At 57.1% G+C, this 21411-nt stretch overlaps 1 protein-coding gene across 5 annotated transcripts in view; it reads left to right on the top strand.

Annotated features, from left to right (window-relative positions):
• ADAM12 (ADAM metallopeptidase domain 12) overlaps positions 1–21411 on the top strand; it is a 177612-nt gene that overhangs the window by 152050 nt on the left and 4151 nt on the right. For 3 of the 5 annotated variants that reach the window (XM_081158285.1, XM_081158286.1, XM_081158288.1), the window contains 5 exons: positions 1171–1306; positions 1886–1994; positions 3919–4098; positions 11580–11716; positions 13607–17962. In XM_081158285.1, coding sequence (XP_081014411.1) covers positions 1171–1306; positions 1886–1994; positions 3919–4098; positions 11580–11716; positions 13607–13667 — 623 coding nt within the window. In that variant the 3' untranslated portion in view covers positions 13668–17962. Of the gene's footprint in view, positions 1–1170; positions 1307–1885; positions 1995–3918; positions 4099–11579; positions 11717–13606; positions 17963–21411 lie in introns of those variants that run through there. The other 2 variants (XR_014000260.1, XM_081158287.1) reach the window with 2 other exon arrangements.

Consider the following 21411-nt stretch of genomic DNA (forward strand, 5'->3'; position numbering starts at 1 on the left):
TCCCCTCCACACCTGGAGGGGTCTGAGTGTCACTGTACTAGACAAAACGGGTCCGATCACAGGGAAGGGCTGTTCCGTAAAGAAAACAAACCGCACCCTCCCAGAGAAAGGGGCTGCCCCCAGTGCTGGGCCTTGCGTCCCCGACGTAACGAGCCTCAGGCATGTCACTGAGCTCTGAGCTCTTTTTCATTTTCATCTCTAATTTGACAATGTCCAGAAATAAGGAGTCTGGTCTAAAGAAATACAATAAAAAGCAGGCCAGACTCCAATGCTGACGAATGAGAGGAGGGAGGAGCCTGGGGGGGGGGGGAGCAGGGGGTTCAGTTCAGGACCCCAGGAATTCTGAGGGGTCTTCGGCGATGGCTCCCTGTGGCCACCACTTCCCTGGGGTTGTCCTGCTTGGGGGGCCCACGTGTCTGGGGCTGTGGTCCCACCTCCCAGACTATGTTCTCATTTGCCAGTTCAAGAGTGGTCAGAAGTGAGTGATGGCAGCACAGACTGAACCTCACACATGACCCCTGAGCATCAGTGACCCCTGACCATCAGTGACCCCTGAGCATCAGTGACCTCTGAGCATCAATGACCTCTGAGCCTCAGTGACCCCTGAGCATCAGTGACCTCTGAGCATCAATGACCTCTGAGCCTCAGTGACCCCTGAGCATCAGTGACCTCTGAGCATCAATGACCTCTGAGCATCAATGACCCCTGAGCATCAGTGACCCCTGACCATCAGTGACCCCTGAGCATCAGTGACCTCTGAGCATCAATGACCTCTGAGCATCAGTGACCCCTGACCATCAGTGACCCCTGAGCATCAATGACCTCTGAGCATCAATGACCTCTGAGCATCAGTGACCCCTGACCATCAGTGACCCCTGAGCATCAATGACCTCTGAGCATCAGTGACCTCTGAGCATCAATGACCTCTGAGCATCAGTGACCTCTGACCATCAGTGACCTCTGACCATCCGTGACCTCTGAGCATCAGTGACCTCTGACCATCAGTGACCTCTGAGCATCAGTGACCTCTGAGTATCATGACCTCTGAGCATCGCTCAGGGCTGTCCTTTCCTCCTTCCTTTCCCCCCCAGGGTCCGCATTGCGTAGACGTCGCAGCCGATGCCTCCCTGACCTCGTGACCCCTCCCTGAGTCAAACTGTTTTGTTTCAGAGAACCAAGGTTTAACCATAGGCATCCTGGCAGCCATCCTGTGTCTCCTCATGGCCGGGTTCGCGGTTTATCTCAAAAGGAGAACGCTGATCCAACTGCTGTTTACAGACAAGAAAACCACCATCGAGAAGCTAAGGTACGGGGGTCGCCCTCCCGAGACGGGGTCGAGGGCTGTTCTCTCCCTCGCGTCCTTTAGCGAAGAGGGGCCGGCCTTCCGGGTGGTAAGCCGGCCGGGGTTTTCTGGCGTTTCTGCCCCACCCGCTGTTGCCCTCACCTACCCTTCGCACTGTGGCTGCTTCTCACACAAACCGGCCGGTGGCGGCGAGTCTCTCCGGCGGATCTTCCCCACCCTGGAGTTAGTGATCTTTACAAGACGCGGTGTTAAATGTTTTCATCAGGTTTTCAATTCAAATATATTCAGACAGTGTTGCTGAAATGCCAACTTTTTCCAAAACGTCTCCCTGGGGTCACAAAGCCTCGACTCTATGGATTGCGAGAACTAATTTAACAGAATTATGGCTTTGGGAAGAAAGAAAAAAATCAGTAGTTATTTTTTAATCTTGTAAGAGTGTTGGCATCTTACCTTTGCATGTTTACCCACGGGGGCTTCAAAAATCAGTGAACTGTTTTTCTGAGTGTGACGGTGAACAGAATAGGGGCAGTTAAGCCAAGCGGAGGGAAGACGCCCGGTGAGCAGGTGTGGGCTGTGTTGCAGGTGTGTGCGCCCGGCCCGGCCCGCCGGCGGCTCCCAGCCCGGGCAGGCTCACCGCCCGCGCCCCAGCACGGGTCCGACGAGGAAGCCAGCACACGCCGACACGCCCAGGGTAAGTCAGCGGGCAGGTGAGGACACGCTTCACTCCGCTAGGCCCCCGGGGGCCCTGAGAAACGCTGAGCCAGAGGCGCCGTTCAGCAGAGGCTCACCCAGGTGGTGGCCGGGGCTGGAGGGAAGTCGCAGTGCCCGTGGGAGCTCTGCAAGGTCCTGCCGGGCAGGCAGTGTCCAGCGTGATGTGTCGTGAGGTCGTGGTGAGCTGTGACCCCTCCAGTCCCCTAGACCAGCCAGACTCCCAGGAGGCCACTGGGTCTGCCACCAAGCAGGTTCCAGTGCTGGGCCCCTCCTCGGATGCCACCCACGGGGTTGGGGTGAGCTTCTTTGGCCACCTGCCCCTCCCAGTGTCTTTCTGAGAGTTACGCAGCCCTGTGGGCGCTCTGTCCACCCTGTGGTGGCCGTGGGCTGGATCCTGAACCCTGAGTACCCCCAGCTCCCTCCTGCCTTGTAACGTCCCTGCCCCCCGGGCGATTGTTGCCAGAGTTCACCCTGACACGTAGTTTCTCTACCAAGTCTTGATGTGGCCACAAGAATTCTCAGCTATTGGACTCACCTGACAAGAGGCCACGTTGTAGCTGTGAACAGTATTAGTGTCGAGAAAATCGTTTCACATATTTAGCACAGTAAACGTTTCATCTCTCTCATGGAGCGAGTGGAGAGGGTGGGCCCGCTCCCGACACGCTTCACCACCACACGGAGGCTAGAGCAAGAGCGGCCTCATTTCGGGGAGCCCAGGGCGGGGGTGACCCAGACGCCCACCAGGAGGTGACCGGTAAACCGCTTCGGTGTAGTCACGCGACGGACCGCGGCCCAGCGGCAAGAAGGGAGGTGACACGCGCAACATCGCCGTGAACCTCGAAACAGCGGTGCCGAGGGAGAGAAGCCGGACGGGAGCGTAGGCTCCGCGGCGCCGCTTACGTGAAACCCTAGGAAACGCGGGCGAACTCGTGGTGACGGAGAGCAGGTCCACGCTGCAGGGAAGGGGGTGGCGGGAATCTCGGGGTGATGGGCATGTTCAGTGTCTTGCTTGCTGCGGTTTCGTGGGTGTGGACGTATGTCGGAATTTTCCAGACCGCACATTTTAAATATATTCAGTTTGTCACGTGTCAGGTACGCCTCAGTGACGCTGGTTTTAGAAAGAAAGGGAGAGAAGAGGGAGGAGAGAGCGGGGCGGGGCGAGGCTCAGGCTCACGGGGCCGCTCACCCAGCCTCACCCGTCGCTGAGGCCGGGCACCAGGCAGTGCCCCCAGCCACAGCCCCGCCCGGCCCGGCCCCGGGCGCCTCCCTCGGGGCGACGCTTCCTTCTCGCAGCTCCTCTCCGGCCCCTTCGGATCCGCCCGTGTCTTCACGTGGCACTTCCTCAGGGGCCTTGAACCTGCTAGTTAATGAATTAAACTAGCGATTCCCTTAGCGATCGATCCCTCTGTTCCAGGTTGGGGGAGGGGTGCTTCCGTCAGAATTTTGACGTTTAAATAAATAATGACAGGTTCCCTCTCACGCGCCTCCTTGATTTCTGTCCCTACCCCACCCCACCTCCCACTTAAGGAATTACATATACTGTTTTTTGAGGATGAAACAACATGTTTATTATTCACAGATGTTGTTGTTTTTGGCGTAGAGCATTCAAGTGACGGCAGTGTGCAAGCAATCTGTTACAACAGGAAATTTATGCACAATTATTGACATTGAAAAGACCAATATGAGAAAACAATGAGTGGTTTCCCATATACCAATGATGATTATATACTTTAATTTCTTATATATATATATTCTTATTGTTGACAGTATTGCAGATGTGCCCCATCCGCTCCCCACCCCACCCAGGCCCTATCCCGCCCCCAGACCTTCACCATTCCGTGTCCGTGGGGATTTTGTACACTTGTAAGACCCGTGTGTCATGGCTTTTTGCTCTCACCCCGCAGGACAACCCCAAGAGGCTGCCACAGTGCCAGGACGTTGACATCAGCAGGCCCCTCAAGGCCCTGGACCTCCCTCGGCCCAGTTCGCCGCAGCGAGTGCTCCCGACCCTCCACCAGGCTCCCCGCGCGCCCAGCGTCCCCGCCAGGCCTCTGCCAGCCGACCCCGCGCCTCGGCAGGCCCAGGTACGCCCTCGGCGGCCCCTTCACGGGCGCCGTTCAAGTCCAGACTCTGATGCTTGGTGACGTCTGAGCTTGGACGCGTTGCTTTACTTTTCACGCCTGGCTAAGCTCCTCGGGCGGTTCAACGCGATGACCACGAAGCGTTTAGCCCGGTGCTGGGGGTGCAGCGGTGTAGGGGGTGCGATGCTTTCTAGTGGCTGCTCGTAACATGTTTACAGTCAGAGCGGTGAGGGCGCCTGGGCCACGATCGTCCTCCCCGTGACACTTTTGAGACGGGCAGGGGGCCTGTTAATAATTAGGCCTGGACACCGGCACAGACGCGGTCACTCTGGGAATAATTATGGGCGTACTTTGTTGGTATTTTTCATTTTCAAAATTATTTGCAAAAGATTTACCACCCATTGAGTTTCTCCCTTACCTGAGGATTTTGTCTCCCTTTAAGCAGCGGGCACCGTGTCCACCAGGGACTGTCCCTGACAGGCCGCGTGACCTGAGGGAAGCTATTCCAACTTGCTGGTGTTTTTCCCACTGGCGGTTGACGCCTACAGAAGGGACCCCTCAGGATTTCCCCTAGAGCAGGCCCCAAAAAAGGCCCTCGTTCTGTTTAATGAAACGGAGAAAACGTTACCCTTTAAACATTGGCAACTGGAAACGCCACACTTCTCACTCCAGGCTGGGGCCTGTCGGAGCTCTTCCGAGACAGCTGATGGCCATTACCCTCCCTGGCGCTCCCGCATCGCACCGGGGACGGGCGTTAACCCCCTGCAGGCGCGGCGGGTGTTTGGCGGAGCCGATGTTTTACGGTTTAGAGCCCCACCCCCACCCACACAACACGGCAAACACACCAACCTGCCGTCCAAACTTTGCGGAAGGAAAATTGGCATAAGCTCAGCGATGTTGGCCACGCTCACACCTGAGAAGTAGGCTGGTTCCTGGTGGGAAACATCAAATGTTCTGTTTGATCTCTTAAAATCAAACATCTTCCCATCCAATGTTCTGTTTGATCTTTTAAAATCAAGGAGAGTGAATCTTTAAGTATTTCATGTTGTTTTTCTCTGATTACAAGCACCCAAGAAAGTCAATTTTACTATGTGATAAAGTTTAAAGTAAAAAGAGCAGCATGTGTGGAGGGGAGGAGACACAGGTGCCTGCGTGGGTCTCCATGGAATCCGGAAGGGTCGTCGTGGGGGCAGCCCCTCGGGCTCCCCGCATGGGGGGGGGTCGGGATGTGTTTCAAGGTCACTGTCCTTGACCTCAGGCATCGTCCGTGAAGTCAGCTGGCTTGACTTCCAGGAGGGAAGGGGCCTCAGAAACCCTGGGCGAGCTGGGGACTCGAGGAGGAGTGTGACCCTGAGGGGGCGGTTTTCTTGTCTGTGTGCTGGCTCCTTTAAGACACCCTTAAATTAAACCTGCTGTGAAGGGAGCCGAGCACCACGGCCCAGCGTCAGTCCTGGGGGGAGCTGGGGAATGGAAGAGAAGCCATCCTCACGGCAGGACAGACGTCCAGAGAGAGGACAGGGTCCTGCAGAGGCGGGTGTGAGATGCTGGGAGGGGACCCGGGTGGCAGGCAGCCCGGAGAGGGAGGCCGGGGCGCGAGGTGCTGGCCACAGCCCAGACACTGACACCCAGGGAAACAGGGTTTGGGCATGGACGGGGCGTCCCTGCTGTCACCCGAGGCAGGCTCTCCCGTTACTAAATCTGACCTTAAAAGTGAGTGCGACCCGCGAAAGACTAGAAAGTGTGAGGACTCTCGGTGATGTTCTCAACTCCAGGCGCCGGCGTGTGTAACTGTTCCCGGAGGGAAAGGGAAGGGACAGGGACAGCCCTTGGGGGGTTTTCATCAGGTTTCTAGGTCTCCTGCATCCGCACCCGAAACCCTCTGTCATAGTTTGTTCTGAGTAATTGGCTTAATTCGTTTAGAGTTTGAATGAGAGCATGTCCCGGGTCACAGCTGAGACGATTTCCCTGCTCCCAGAAAATGTCTGGAGGCCTCGCAGATCGAAATGCGATTGTCTGCTGTCAGCCTGGGGGGGGGGGGGGCGGCTCCTCAAGAGAAAAACCACAGGAAAGTGTCCCATATTCTTTTTATGGTTCGCCCCACACAGGGTTTTGAACTGGCCCTGCCCCGCGCTCTGGGGTTTGGCCCGGAGGGGGGGGCCACTTGATTGTCGCAGCCCTTGGCTCCCTGGAGAATGCGAGGAAGTGGCTTTTCCTCCCTGCAGCCTTATCGGTGGGCACGACCCCAGCTGACTGGCTGCGCTGTTTTCACAGTCCGATTAGCTCCTTCCGTAGAACAATAGGAAGCGAGAAAAAACGCCGGTGCTCGCGGGTCTCGGCTGATTTCTGCTGAGTCAGAGCCCCGTCCTGAAGCGCCGATGGGCGTGAGAGAGCCCCAGCCCCAGCCCCAGCCCCAGCCCCAGCCCCAGCCCGATTCCTATTCCTGGCCCAGCTCATCCGCGCTGCAGAAATTTCAGGAAGTCAGCCACGGCTGGATTCAGCGCTATTTTTATTCCTGTACCCAAACGGTACATGAGTGTGTGTGTGTGTTAGACGTGGGCTTATTTTGGGGGTATAAGGAGCTTCTCGCTATGTTTTGAATTGTTATAAAATAGCAAACTTTTATTGAGCCCCTGTTGAGCGGCTGGCACCGTGGGCCCTTTACAGGCATCTCTGACGTCTCTCAGATGTCCTCGGTTGCTGTTGGCACATCAGTGGGAGGGATTTGCCCCCGTGGGCTTGTCGGCTGTGAGGACCGGCAGAGTAGCTGCGAGCAGGGGCCCACCCCAGGGAGCAGGACTTACCTCAGCAGGGCCCCGGGGCCCATGAGTGGACTCCTTGAGTGTGTGTCACTCGTGGAGGTGGTCGGGTGATGCTCTAGTGTGGTCTGAGGCTGTCCATCGGCTGCGCTGGCTCTGGGGCCTCTGGGAGGTGCCTGGTGGGAGCTACGGAGCGATCTGCAGGTGGCTGCCATTCCTGCTGGGCTCGGGGGTGCCTGGGAGAGGCTACGCTGCGGGCCCCGGGCCGCGTAGCAAGAGGTACGGGGCTCACCAAGGCCGGCGCTGCTTGTTGGGGGTTTTAGGAAAGTCTGAAGCGTGAGCCCGGACAGGCCTCTGGTAGCTGGGCAGGAGGCGGGTGCCGCACTCCCCAGGCTGCCGTCCTGGCCGGAAGCCTCCTGCGTCCCTGCAGCAGCCCCGGGAATCCCTCCCGCAGTCCCTGGGACAGGCGGCACTGCGCACCCACTTCCCGCTCGTTCTCGCCGGAGACAGTGCTCTCCAGAGCCCCGCTTTGCTGGGGACGGGCCAGGAAGGGAAGAGGCTCCTATTGGACGGGCTGGTGTTGACCTTCGACCCCTGCATCCCGCGCCTGGAAAGGGCATCCAACCCAGGCCCAGGTTTCCCTCGTTTGCAAAGGCCTGAGCCTCAGACACCCCTCACCTCTGCTGCTCCTCCCACCGAGCCACTGGCCTGAGAACTTCTCACTACCCTGAGTTTTTTGTCCGTCTTCGCTGTTTGCTCCGATCCCTTAGGTGGTGCTGTGGATGCGCGTGTTGTATCGCTTCTGTCTTTATCGGTCACTGGCTGGCTACCCCCTTGAGCTCTTTCTGGCAGGACCCCCACGGCCTGGCCTGGGTTCCGCTCGGTCTCGGTCCTTGGTTTTCATCACTGTTTTCTTTCTTTCTTCCCCCTTCCTCCTAACGTTTGCCAGCCCCCTTTTAATTTTCATACATGTGCATTTTTCCAGGGTGGTCTTAGCCTGCCTTTTTGTTTATCGTGGTTCCTTTCTTCCTTTCAGTAGTTGTGCTTTGGAGGAGGGGAGGGGGAAGGACAGGCCAGGGCTCGGGGCCAGCTCCAAGGGGCCCGCCTCCTGGGGGACAAGGGGCAGAGGGCTCTGCGGGGTGGTGGTCTGGCCTTCCCTGCTTTTGGAGACTGGGCCAGGTCCCCCTCCCTGCTCCAGGCTGGCACAGGGGCCTGGGCCCGTCCAACGGCCACATGGTCAGCCCCGACCCCTCGTGTTCTCTGCTCCAGGAGGGCGAGGGCTCCCCTCTGTGTCCCGCCAGGGAGGCCACAGCAGGCAGCCCTCCCGGCCTTCCCTCGCCCAGCCTGCTGGACGCTGCACACTTCTTTCCCATATATTCGTTTGCACTTATAAGGTTTCCTCCTTTCTGTGCATTTTCCTGTTTTCAGACAGTTTTCGAAAGAAGGAGCCAGGGACCTCTTGCAGGTGTGAACGTGCTCTTTTAAGAGAGCCCCGCTTTTTCTGGATAAAGAAGGTGAAGAACTGGAGGCATTTCTCTGAGAACCGGTTGTCCTTGGTGTTCTCTCCACGTGTGTGTTCCCCCCGGGGCCAGAAGCGGGCTGCCTGCGGATAGGGGTGAGGTTTATGCTGCCCAGGGCCTGGTGAGCTCCGGGCGGCCTCGGCGGCGTCTCCGGCATCTCGTGGGAACATCGGTGTCCGTGGCATCTCCTGGCGATAACCCCCTTCCTGTGGCGATCTCTCCGGACACGCAGGATGCATTACTCTTGCTTATCACCCAGAAGTGATAACAGTTGCGAATTCTTTATGCTGGTGGCCGAGGCAAAGGGCTCTATTTATATTTCGAAATGTTTCCCGTCCTCTGTAAAATGTGGAATGTGCGGCTACTGCTGAACATGAACAGAAAGCGGAGAAATAGGACAACTCTGTTTATAGCAGCTTATCTCGGTTTCTCTCCAGTATCTGGAAGCTGGAAAGGGAGAGAAATGGGGGGTCTGAATTCCTCGCGTTCCTGTTTAAAATGAAAAGAGGGCCAAGGGAATGTTTATTGACCGTGAGCAAGCTGGCCTGGGGTCACTTCCCCGCTCCCGTCGGGTGACTCCTTGTGGCCAGGCGGGACTGGGCCTCCCTGGGAGAGCCCAGGGTTAGGTTTGGCAAAGGTGGGTGAAGAACTGTCCCTAAAAAGGAGCGTGGAAACCCTGCCCCTTCCTCCAAGGTCGAGTGTGTCATGGGCTCTGCACCCCCATGCCTGACATCGGAGACATGAGGATGCCTCAGCTTTTACTAAGCCCACGGGCCCACGGGCCCATTCTGTCCCAGTCGGGCCTGTGGGGAGCCAGCATCTTCCCCAGGTGGCCTCTGTGAGCATCAGGTATTTCATGGTTCCGTCCAAACCAAGTCCCGGGCGTGGCCGGAGGAAGGATAGGCCCCTGTGCTGACCCCAGGTTGGAGGTCAGAGCTTTCAATCAGTGTCTCAATGGTTTGGGCTTTTATGACTCTAGTGGCCGTGATTAATCCCCTAAACCAGGACACGTCAGAGAATACGATTAATAATTAAACAGAGTCGTAAACTGAAATTGGGAACGGCCCAGGCAAACCAGATGAATGGCCAGCCTAATTATCTCCTAAGTTTCTACGATAAATCCAAATACATTGTGATACATTGTAACTTATAGCTCACTCCCCCCCCCACTGCAGTAAGAACCTGGCTTTATCTTTGGATACTTATTCATACTAAGTATCATTTAACAGTGAATTACTTAACCCTGAGAGTCTTTCCGTTTTATGGGCGCTTACATTCATTTTTACATCGCACACTAATCTCTTGCTTGGGGTTGCTGCCCCATCTAGGAAACCGAGCTTGGTTTATTGCCCTAGTTTATCGCCCAGAGCTGGTTGGCGGGTCGCGGGCTTTTGGGTGGTGAATCGGTCCCTCGGTAACTGCCGCGGGGCCGCAGCACGCGAGGCCCACGCGGGGAGCCCGGCCGGCGCTGAGAGCCTCGCTGGGACGAGAAATGCGCAGGCGATGTCTCTGAGTCCCCACCCCAGCCCCGGGAGGAAGGGACTGTCCCCATCCCCTCTCCGCTTAGATACTTCACGTGTGTTTTCCAGCTGGGTGCGGGGCAGCCCGACTTCAGGGCTCGCGGCGTGAGACACATCACCTGGTCTTCATTCCAGCTAAGAAATGCGTTCGTTTTACATTCCACAGCCTGTTAGTGTTCCCTTTAACGAGACCTGATGTAGAGATGTCCCTTTCGCGTCTGCCCCTGCCCCGCGGCCCATTCCTGCCCCGGTGTCCCCGGTGTCCCCGGTGTTTCCGTGTCTTCCTGCAGCTGAGGCCCGCGGGCTTCCGTGGCGCCCCCTCCGTTTACGAGGCGGCTCGAGGTGACTACTGTCGGATCCTTGCAGCCACGCCTCCGGTTGCTGGGGAAATGCCGTTTCAGTGGGATAAGTGCTGTGAGAAATTCACCTCGAGGGTTTTAAAGTCATCTCGAGTGTCCCTGGGCGTGTGGGATCCAGGGCCTAGGACAGTGGGTTGGAGCACTGCTGGTTAGGGTGCCCTGTCTCCCCTGAGACTTCCTGTGCCTTCCTCGGTGCTCCGGGCTCCAGGGACCCAGCAGCCAACTCACCGTGGGCCCAGGGGGAGGACGCTGTCGGCACTGACCGGCTTCCCAGCCCGGCCCCAGTGACCCCTCCACACGTGGCCGGGGGGAGTCCATGACAAGTGACTTGTGGTTTTACTGTTACACTGTTTCTGTTGTTTTTCTCATATTTCCATTAAGCATTTTTAAATCTGTGGCACAAAGGAAGGCTGGTGCTGTTAACAATTGTTATCTGCGTTCTGGGAGCTTCCCATGAATTGTTTAGATAGGCCTTGTTTCCCTCCCATTTTACAGAGGGAGAGACTGAGGTTCAGGGAGATCAGGGGACTTTCACAAGTTCCAAAGTGTTGGTCCCTGGCGAACACCCAGGTGAGACTGACCCTCAAGCTCACGCTCCCTCGTGCTGACTCCCCGGCTGGTCTCCGGCCAACGTCACGCCTTCCCAGTGGCTCCCCTAGAGAGCTGTCCCCGCCCTCAGACCTCTGTGCCTCGGACTTTCCTTCTTGGCCCCCTTCCCAGGTGAGTGCGTGGTGCTCTGGTCTAATAGTTAAAGCATTTTGTAGAAGAACTTCAGTGTGTCTCACGAGCATCGGGACAGGGGACTGTGAGGAGCTGACCTGCCCGGTGGGTGATGACCATCCACCCCTGAACGAGTCCCGTTATGTGATTCGGGGAAACCTGGAGCAACAAATGGGATGTTTAGAAAGATGTTCGCCAGCCTCTCCACGTAGGTCTCGACAGATTGCAAAGGAGCCCAAAGACAGGAGCGTTTGCCCGGCTAGCACTGGCCCAGAACCACGCACCAACCATCCCCCAGCGGCCCGAGGAGCGCAGGGAGTCTGAAGGCCGCCTCTGAGTGTTTGTAACCCCACGGTGCTGTGGGTGCGTCTTTTAAACGTGAGAGGAAATCAGGGCAGGAAGCTTAGCAAAGGCCACCCCTGCTACCCCTACCGGTGTGGTGAAAGGACAGGGTTCAGACAGTGTGCTCAGGAAATAAGACCCACGCCGCAGAGCAACTCACCGGCTCCGGCTCCCACTTTTCAGGGGACTCTGGTGGCCCCAGTGGTCAGTGTCCCATCACAGTGCACAGTGATGGGTGGTCACGTACCATCTTGTGCTTCGTTGCAGGGACCTCGGAAGCCCAGCCCCCCTCAGAAGCCCCTGCCTGCAGTGCCCGTGAGCAAGGCGGCCCGGCTCGCCCACGCCTCCGCCTCCGCCAGCACCCCCGGACAGCGGGAGTCAGCGCTCCGCCTGGCACCCCTCAGGTGGGTGTGACACGGACACTCCCATGTCTTTCTCCCCCACGCTGTGTGGGGCAGTGGCATTGAGCCATGGCTTTCAGGCCACTGCAAGATGGGGGACAGCTGTCTAGGCCAGGCTCCCTGCACCCCCACACCTGGGGACAGCTAGAAAAACCACCAGGCGGCCACCGTGAGCTTATCATCATGGGCATGACTGTGTCACTCTTAGCGATGGCCCAGTGTGCCCAGGAGAACTAGACAGTGCACCCCAGAAAGCAGCAGCTGGTAAGATGGGCCAGCCCATGTCCCCCCGAGAGACAAAGATGAAAAACTACCTAGTGATGCTACATTGTGAAGGCTGGACACACACCTCCCAAAAACCTCAGTCTTCTGTAGATTCTGCTGGCCCCTGGGGTCCTGAGAAGCCAGAGGCGAGGGGTCAGATGGAACAGGGGACTGTGAGGAGCTCGGCTGACGAAGCTGCAGGCAGGACCACCCCTGGCATGGTGGGAGCTTCTCGGGACAGTGAACAAAGGGACTCGCCTTAGAGACTGGCTGCAGCCGTGGTCACCTCTCACTGTCCCAGCAAGGATGAGCCGGCCCGTCCTGCACGCTTGCTTACTTACGCAGCGAGGTTACCAGCCGCGCTGGGTTCCGGGAGTATTCGATTTCGAGGAATTTGGAGAGCTAGGTGTTAAACCCAGCCACCATGAAAACTTAATTTAGATACTTACAATGATATAAATTATATTTAAAAACAGGTGTAATAAATGCTCAACACGCCTCCCTCCCATTTTTTACTACACTTCACTGTTGTTTCTTGTGGGGCAGCACTGCCTGGTGGTGGCCCCTGCCCAGCGCTGCCGTGTTCAGGCACGTCCTGTGCGTAGCAGGGGTTGTGCCCCGTGGAAACAGGCAAACACCGCAAAGCAGGCCCTCCGCCCCCACCCCAGCTCACAGACGCCGTAAGCCCTCCTCTGTCGTGCATGCCCCCGGCAGGAAGCCTGCTTTATGAGCTCAGAAGAGCCAGGCCCCGGGCTCACTAAGTCAGTATCTGTGAAGGAGGGAGGCACCGTTAGTGATTTCATTACAGCTTGGGGGAAATGCTTGGCCTGGGGAAGAGTGAGCTGTCTAATAAATCTCAGAGGGGGCGGTCAGAGGGTCAGGACCATGGTCTGGTTCCTGACTGCGTAAACACAGAAAAATCGCAGAGCATCCTAACGATTCCACTGTGGTTTGCGTGCTGGTCTGGGAGTCGCTTTGCTCGTTCAAAAGGAAAAGCACTGCTTTGCAGGGACACAGCAAGGGGAAGGCCTCCAGCAGTGACCGTCACCTCTGCCGTGCCTGACACAGTGCTGGTGGGGGTGGGCTGTCCTGGGAGGAGAGGATGCTCTGCACCCTCACTCTCCGGGATCCCACACACCAGGCTCGCTCCTGGCAGGCTCCATGTAACCCTGGCTGGTAAGAGTGCCGGCCCACTCTGGATTTTAAAGACTAAGTATCTGAAAATGTCAGCTATCTCAATAACCTCTTGTGTTGAGATACTGCTGCTCTGGCTGTATTGTGTTAAATGAAATTTATTATTAAAGTTTCATTGATTTCTTTCTTACTGTTTTTTATATGGCTACTGGAAAATGTTGAATGACACATTCAGCTCACGTCATGCCCCTCTAGGGCCCCCTTGTGGATGGGAGGTTCTCCTTTGCAGAGGGCTCTCTAGTGGTCAGAAGTCCCCAAGCGCTGGGAAGCCCCTGCCGAAACCCAGAGGGGTCCCCAGGCCCCAGAAGGAAGGGCTGGGACTGGACCCTGAACTTACATCAGAGCCCAGGGTGAGGCCTCCAGCCGCAGACGTCGGTACCTGCCCATGCCACTCTGCAGGCCTCTAACTCCGACTTTGTTCTCTCCTCGATACAGACCAGCTCCCCAGCGTCCACTCCACGTGCCCAGACCCGCCCATGCCGCCCACGCTAAGTGAGAAGCCAGCCGCCACTTTTCAACAGTGAAGACACAAGTTTGCACTATCTTTCAGCTCCAGGTGGAGTTAGTTTTTTGTACCAACTCTTAGACTTTTGATGTCGAGAACACCGTTATTTTGAGGACTTGGGGCTCCTGCCGTCGGTGCTGTGCTCTGGTGCTGTGTGTACTTGCTCAGGTACTTGTAAGTTATTAATTTATGCGGGACGCTCGGCACGGTGCGGCGCACTGTCATGGGCGTTTTCACCGTCACTGAGTTTTCCGCGGGAGGAAGGCTTCCTGTGCTTTTAATAGTCTAGTGAACTTGAACTATAATGCTTTCTGGGATTCTGGACAGGACGTGGACTTTCTGGTCGGGCCTTTATTGGAGAGCAGTTCCCCAGCTGGTCAGGGCTGTGGTTACGGCTCCAGAGACCCCAGCTGGAACCCCGAGTGAGTTTCTGGCCCCCGTCACCTCGGCCCAGGGCCAGGGGCTGCAGGTCCAGGCTGTGCTGGGCTTGCAGGGAGACCTGGGCCCTGTCAAGGCTGAAAGGCTGGTCCCCTGGGGGCGGCACCTTCAAGCTCCAGGATCGCAGGGAAGCATCTGGCTTGTGGTCAGGAAGCTTTGGGAGAGCCTGGGGTTCAGGGAGGAAGTTTAAGGCGTGGCCCCACCAGGACAGAAATCAGAGCTCCGGGCCAGGCCGAGACTTGACCCTGAGCTCCCCGGCCATGAGCGTATTTGGAGAGCAGGCCAAACATCTTGTTTCTACAAACACCAAGAATGTCTTTCCCTGGCTGCCCTTTTGGAGCCTGCCATTGGCACCTTATTTGGGCTGGGCAGGTGGTGTTTCTACAGGGAAGCTCTGCCCAGGCTCTGCAGCCCTATTGCCTCGTCCTGTTTGGAGCTAAGCAAAGCCCCACCTTGTCTTCTCCACTGGACGCAACAATTCTGTGTTCAGATGGACGGACGGGGCTTCCTGAGGGACCGTAACTACTCTCACATGTGAAGCAGTAACCAGATCTAGTGAATCAGTTCTGGGGATAAAAACATCCCTTTATTGCAAGGTCCTGCTTATTAAAAATTAGGCGGAAGCCCTCCACTTGCAAAACCTACAACCACGTGCGATGCTGTGCCCGCTGGTATTGGCGGTGTCTGCCGTCCTTGTCAGCATCTGTTGGACAAAGAACCGCAGGTTACCAGAAAGTTCTCCGGGGGGCATCCTATTTTCCCAGCTTGGCTGCAGGAATTTTTAAAGGATGTCTTGAGCATAAAGTCCGAGTCTGTTAAACACTTGCCACCTACCTGTTGAGCATCGCAGAATGTGACAGGGAAGTTAAGTTCTTAGTCCTAAATAGTCATGGAGCGCAGTCTTGGGCGTCAGTCCCTTCGACCTCTGACTCCGCAGAAGTCTGGCCGGGGGGCCGTTTTCCCGGGGAGATCCTGAGGACGCCCGTGCCGGTGGCCTGAACGGTGTAAAATACGCAGCCGAGGTACAAGACCCTTTGCCTCTGTCTCACGGTGGGGCCACCGGAGGGCGGCCGACAGCGGTTCCGTAATTCAGTTTCGTGGCGAAGGCTTCATCTGGGGTCATCGCAGTGGGTTTTCAGTGCCTTGAAGCAGAAAGACAAGCAGGGTTCCTGGCTCGCCTTCAGGAAACAAGGCTGCGCTTAGCTCCCCCCGTATCTGGGCAACACAGGGCTCGCGACCGCGGGTCACGCGTGCACGTGGCCAGCACGCACGGAAGGGGCCCCAGCTCCCCCACACCCCGCCCTCCTGGCCCGTGTCTGTCTGTTATGCAGTTGCTAACGTCCCAGAAACGACAGGCCAGGCGGACGTCACCGTGATGGGCGCGGGGGTGATGGAACTGCCCTTAACGCCTGGGGAGGGTGTCAAGGCCAAAGCACAGTGAGAAGTTTACAGAACGTCCGTGGTGCGTTGTCGGTGGGCGCCCAGGTCCTCGGGGGGCGCCCAGGCCCTCCTCCCGCGGGGAGGGCGCGGTTGGGAACGTCGTGTGTCTGTCCTTCGCTGTCATTCCTGTGCCACCCCAGAGAGCCGGGGGGCGTGGCAGTGACGGAGGTTAATGCTGTATCTTACGCCGTGTCCCCGGAGCCTGTAACGGCTGCCGCGGGCGACGCTCTTACCCCGCAGCGCCCATCGCTTCTAGAGAGCCACACGGTTGCCTCCAAATGAGAGGGACCCGTGCCCCCCGTGCAGCACACGTGCTGTTAAAGGAGCAGCACTTCCGAGGCCCAATATTTAGCGGCTGCCGCGTGTTTAGCAACAACCCCCACTGTAATGGGACACGGGAAAGGAACCCGCAGCCGGGTCCCGTGGGGATGCTGTTCCTCCCTTTTTATGTCCTCGCAGGGGATGGAAACAAAAATCAATACTTATATTTCAGGGGCAGCCTGTTTCTCATGTATACAGTTTTATAGGCGTGAGTACGGGGCCGATTCGCGTGTACAGGGCCGTCGCGGAGCCGACGAGCCTGCTGGACACGAAGCCGGCCCTGAGGGGCGCCCCCTTCCTTCCTGCGCGCCCCCCTTTACTGGCAAGTCCGCGGCCAGGCTCCCAGGCATTCCGCCGAAACGTTTATCTCCTGAAGTGTTTTGGTAACAGTTTGTTTTCCCGACACACGGACTCGGATGTGCAGCAACTGAAACAGTGCGCAGCGTTCTCCACTGTCCGAACGCGCCCGCGGGCTCCCTTCCCCGAGGTCCTGCCGCTCACACGGGCGGGAGGACGTCCCCGGAACCACAGCGGCAACAGACGCAGCCGCCGGCGGAGACGCCCCGGCCGGTCTCGGGGGGGTTATGCCTCCTGACCTCACGAGGGGTCCTCAGGCCGAGCGCTGAGGCCAATCGGTACAGCACACCCGTGCGCCCCTGCGAAGCACCCCAACAGCTCTGGTCTGTGCCAGGCCGTCCTCAGGAGCCTGGGGCTCCACGGTGCTGGGCGCCCAGGCCCCTCGGCCGCCTCTCCCCCGTGTTTACTGAGCGCTCTGAGCCAACGAGACCTGAGACCTGCCAGGGCGCCACCCCGGGCTGCTGGGCAGGTCCCGCTCCCCCTCCCCACCCCCACCCCTGCCGTCCCTCCTCCTGAGGTTTGTTTCACTGAACACTGGCTGTGCAGGGCTCCCTGGGGTGTTCTGGGAGCAGGGAGCCCAGGGCTGACTTGGGAGACCCCGTCTCCCTGCCATCAAAGCCACCCAGCCAAACACAGGTGACCCAGACAAACATTCCACCAGCCCCCCCAAGCCTCCCGGGCCGCCCGATGCCCGGCTGTGGCTCTCGCCCGCTCTGGCTGGCGGGTGGGGCACGGGGCAGGCGCCGTCCTTTCTCCTTCCCACCGCCCGGAGGCCAGCCCGAGGCCGCCGGCCCCCCCGCGGCCCGTGAGCAAGCCGTCCACTCAGCTGGATGCAGGCAGCCGAGGCGGACCGGACACGTCCGCTGGCCTCGGCTTGTCACCAGACACAAGTTCCCTTCTCAGACCAAACGCACTGCTGCTGCCTCTCCGGCCTCTGACACCCTCTGTGCTCTTGGCCACGTCAGGCCACGGTGGCGGCCACAGGCCCCCCGGTGGACCCCCACAGCCCAGCCTCCTCCAGGGCTGCGGCAGGGCGTTGCCGTCAGCGCCCCGCCGCCTTGGAGCCAGCGGAGCCCCTCCCGCGGGCACGGACCCGCCGTGACCTCCGCCTACAGACTCTCTGACCAGAAGGGGGCAGCGGCCACAGAAAGCCACGTGTCCTGTGGCCTCCCTGTGGGTCCCCCCTCCTTAAAACAAATGTTTCCTCCTCAACCCAGCACATTTTAAATCCAGACGAGAGAACAAATGTCGTGTGATCCTTTTAGTTTTACAGAGAAGCGGAAGGAGGGCTATAGCTTAAGTGGGACCGTGATTGAAGTTCATCAAATCAGAAACCAAGCTCCGCCAAGCACCCAAGGCAGGGCGGGAGAGGCAGAGCTGGGGTCCCCGGTGCCCCCCCACGCGGTCGCTGTGGGAGGCAAGCGGGCAGGCCCGTGTGGGCGTGGGCGTGGGCCACGTAACGTGGCATCGCTCCTTACAGCTTGGCGACAGGCTGCTCGGCGTGGTGCGGAGTTGGAGCTGCTCCAGCGGGACATTAACTTCATTGTGCTTCGTCCATTTATTCAGCTTTGGTCTGCTGACTGTTTTCACGCACCTTTTTGTTACTGTCCGTTGCTTCTGTACACATTTCTCGTACCGAGGTCCTCCAGGTAACACAACCTGCTATTTCCACAGAAAAAGTCATTGTTAAGAATATTATATCCAATAAATGGTATACAGGTCAACAGGAAGCGGTGTCTCATCCATCACTGAGGGCGTTACCAAAACGGGGGGGCGGCGAGGGGGAAAACGCGTCTCTTCTCAGCCGCTCGTTTACAGGCGCCTGAGGGAGCCGGGGAACAGCTTGTAAGCGAGGAACGGGCTGGGGGTGCCGGCTGCCACCATGTGAACCGGCCACAGGACAGCACAGGACAGAAGATGCCTCTTCCACACACCCCCGGCCAGGGGGAGCCTGATACTTTTTTTTTTTAACAACATGAATGCAGACTCTACCAAAACAAACTTTTATAACTCATTTACAGAAGAGACAAATTCAAAAGGCAAGCAGGCAGAGATAGAAACACTCACACAAGGCTTATCCAGAATAAAAATCTAAGCATACTAGAAATCTATTTACAATTAAAAAAAAATAGCATCTCACTTCATAAAGAACCGAAGCAAATACAAAGAAAACTAGATACACAGAACAGTAACGAGGCCTTTGTGCACTCGCCACCCCCCACCCGTGACGATGCAAGAAACACGTACCCAGAGGACCTCAGACACGGTTAGTAAGTACTTCACATGGGTGTGTAGTGAGTGGAGCACTTCAAACATACAGAACACCACACCTTCTTTCAAATTACATATATGTATGGTTTTGTATATTAAGCCACAAAGTAAACTGAAATTCCAAATACTACAAAGTCTCAAGATTATAATGCACTAAAAGCAGCAAACATCCTCTGCTGCAGGAACGTGAAAGTTGAAGATGAATCGCAGATTACCTAGAAAATGCTGAGTGGGACCTTGGAAACAGCAGGCCCTCTGGCTGCCTCTCACACCCCGTGAATCGTGAGGACTCACTGGGATGCTCCTTAAAATCCGTGGCTCGTGTCCTTTCCCTGGAGGTTTTGGCTCTGAGGGTCTGAGGTGCGGCCCAGAGATGTGTGTGTTAAAAGGACCCAGTGGAGGCTTTTCATCAGGAACGTTTAGGAAACTCCCTCTGGGAACACGAGTAACCCAGGGCTGAGGGGGAAACTCATAACCCTCAGTTCACATGTTAATAAACACGAAAGATAAAAGGAATTAAATGTCCATCATAAAAAGTTACAAAAGAGACAAAAAACAAACCTGGGGGGGAATAGAAGGAATGAATTTGTAGAAATAAAAAGTATAAATTAATTGGCCTGGCCAGCGTGGCTCAGCAGTTGAGCGTCGGCCTAGGATCCAGGAGGTCAGGGTTCGATTCCCGGTCAGGGCACAGGCCCGGGTTGCGGGCTCGATCCCCAGTCGGGGGTGTGCAGGAGGCAGCCGGTCAATGACTCTCATCACTGATGTTTCTCTCTCTCCCTCTCCCTTTCTCTCTCTGAAATCAATAAAAATAACATTTTTTAAAGTATAAATTAATTGGAAAGAGTAAAAGTAATAAAAACCATGAGCGGCTTCTTTGGGAAAATTAAAACACAAGATAAACCACCATCTAATCTCATTAAGGAAAAAAGTTAAAAAGCAAACACACAGCATGTGAGCAGACAGAACCCGGAGTCCACTTTCTCCCAGCGGGAGGACCTCAGGATGGTTCAATACTTGCAAAGCTAATACTCCTGCCCCAGCTGGGGTGGCCCCTTTGGTTGGGCATCTTCCCGCACAGCAAGAGGTCGCTGCTTCCATTCCCGGTCAGGGCACATGCCCAGGTTACGGGCTCGATCCCCTGTCGGGGCAGGTGCGGGAGGCAACCGATCAATGTTTCTCTCTCGCATCGACGCTTCTCTCTCTCCCCCTCCCTTCCTCTCTTTCTAAAATAAATAAAAACTTTTTTTTTTATCTAATAATCCAAGTCACGGAATTGATAGATTGCCGGGAAATATGCCATATTATGGTTACCAGAAATGCTAAAAAGACATTTGATAAAATTCAATATCCATCCCTGAGTTTCTAAACATCTGAATAAAATAAGACCGGCAACCATAGGACCCGAGAGATGCCAGTGTACTAGATGGAAATTAAATTCACAAACACCCAGCTGGACCTTGTAAGCAGCTGTTTCTGGCTAAGTTACGCTGCAGTAACGAACCTCCCTGTAGTCCCAGGGACCTGCAGCATGAAGGGTCGTTTCTCACAGGTCACGTCCACTCCAGCTGAGCTGTGGCCCTCCAGGCCCCGGGCTCTGCAGCAGCCTCTGCCGGAGTCCGGGCTGGCCTGTGGCAGAGGGAGGGGGACGTGGGGGTTCCTGAGACATCTGCCCAGGGGGCAGGAGCCATTCCTGTCCACCTGTCACTGACCCAAGTCGGCCCCACGACCTGGCCAAGGCTTCGGTCAGGAGGGTGAGACCCGATTGCTTCGGCTTCGTCAAGGAGAAGGGACGTGCCCTCCTCCCACAGAGGGGCTCGCGAGTAAGGTCTGCAGGACACTGAGCGATGAGGTCGAGGTGAAGGTCAGCACTGACCCGGGGGGGGGGGGGGGGAACGGGAGCCTTGGAAAGATGTGACTCTGCTCTGACTTTTAGAGAGATTTATAAAACCTAACCCAGGAAACGTAAAGGAAGGTGCATTTGTACAAAAGGTAAAACACTAATGAAGTGCCTCGGCAGAGGACAGTGGACGACCCACAGATCCGACGCCTAAGCTGGACGTCCTATGAACTAGATGGAATCGGGCTGAGAATGGCCGGCACCGGTGACGCTGGGCGCTCGCTCTCGGCCCTGCCCCCAACTCCGGCGCCATCCTTGCTTTGCAGAGGAAACTGCAGCTCTGTGGAGCTGTGTCCCTCTGAGGCTGGTCTTCTCGTGAGGCCCAGGAACCAGCTTTTCTCTGGAGACACAAAAGGCGTGAGGCCTGCTAGCTCACGTGGCTGATTTTTAGCGTGTCTGCCCCATTGAAGTCCCCCCGCACCTGTGTCTACGCTGCCAACCAGCAGCCCGCGCTGCGGCTAATTCCCACGCATCTCTAAACTGCGTGATCGGCGCCCCGAACATCTCTGTTCAGAGGCTAAAGGTAATGCACTTCTCTTGGGCAAAGCGGTCGACCCGCCAGCAGGCCGGGCCACCCGTGGCTGAGGCCTGAGGATATGCAGGCCCGTGGGAGAAGGGCCGACCCTCGGCCAGACGCCTCCACCGAGCAGCATCGGAGTCTCGAAATATGTTTGTGCCTTGATGGGAGGCCAGCAGCTGGGGAGGAAGCTTTGCAGGTGCCTCCTGGACGTTGGGGGGAGCATCACTCCAGGCGGGGACTCCAGCAGGACACCGCCTCTGGGACGGTCTGATGTCGGGAGGGGACGCCGCCACTGAAACCACACGAGGGGGAGAATTTCCACGAGGCCCCGGAGTGGCCCAGAGGACGACGTGGGCAGGGTGGGGAGACCCCTGCGTGTTTGTGCAGCTCCGGCACATGAATATTTTGTCTCACGTCTGAGTCCAGACGGCAGAGCGCGAGCAAACACCCCCCCGCGCAGGCCCCAGTGACGACAGGGGCCTCGCGTG

The sequence above is a fragment of the Miniopterus schreibersii genome (genome assembly GCF_964146895.1).
Source record: "Miniopterus schreibersii genome assembly, chromosome: 14".
NCBI classification, from domain to species: Eukaryota; Metazoa; Chordata; class Mammalia; order Chiroptera; family Miniopteridae; genus Miniopterus; species Miniopterus schreibersii.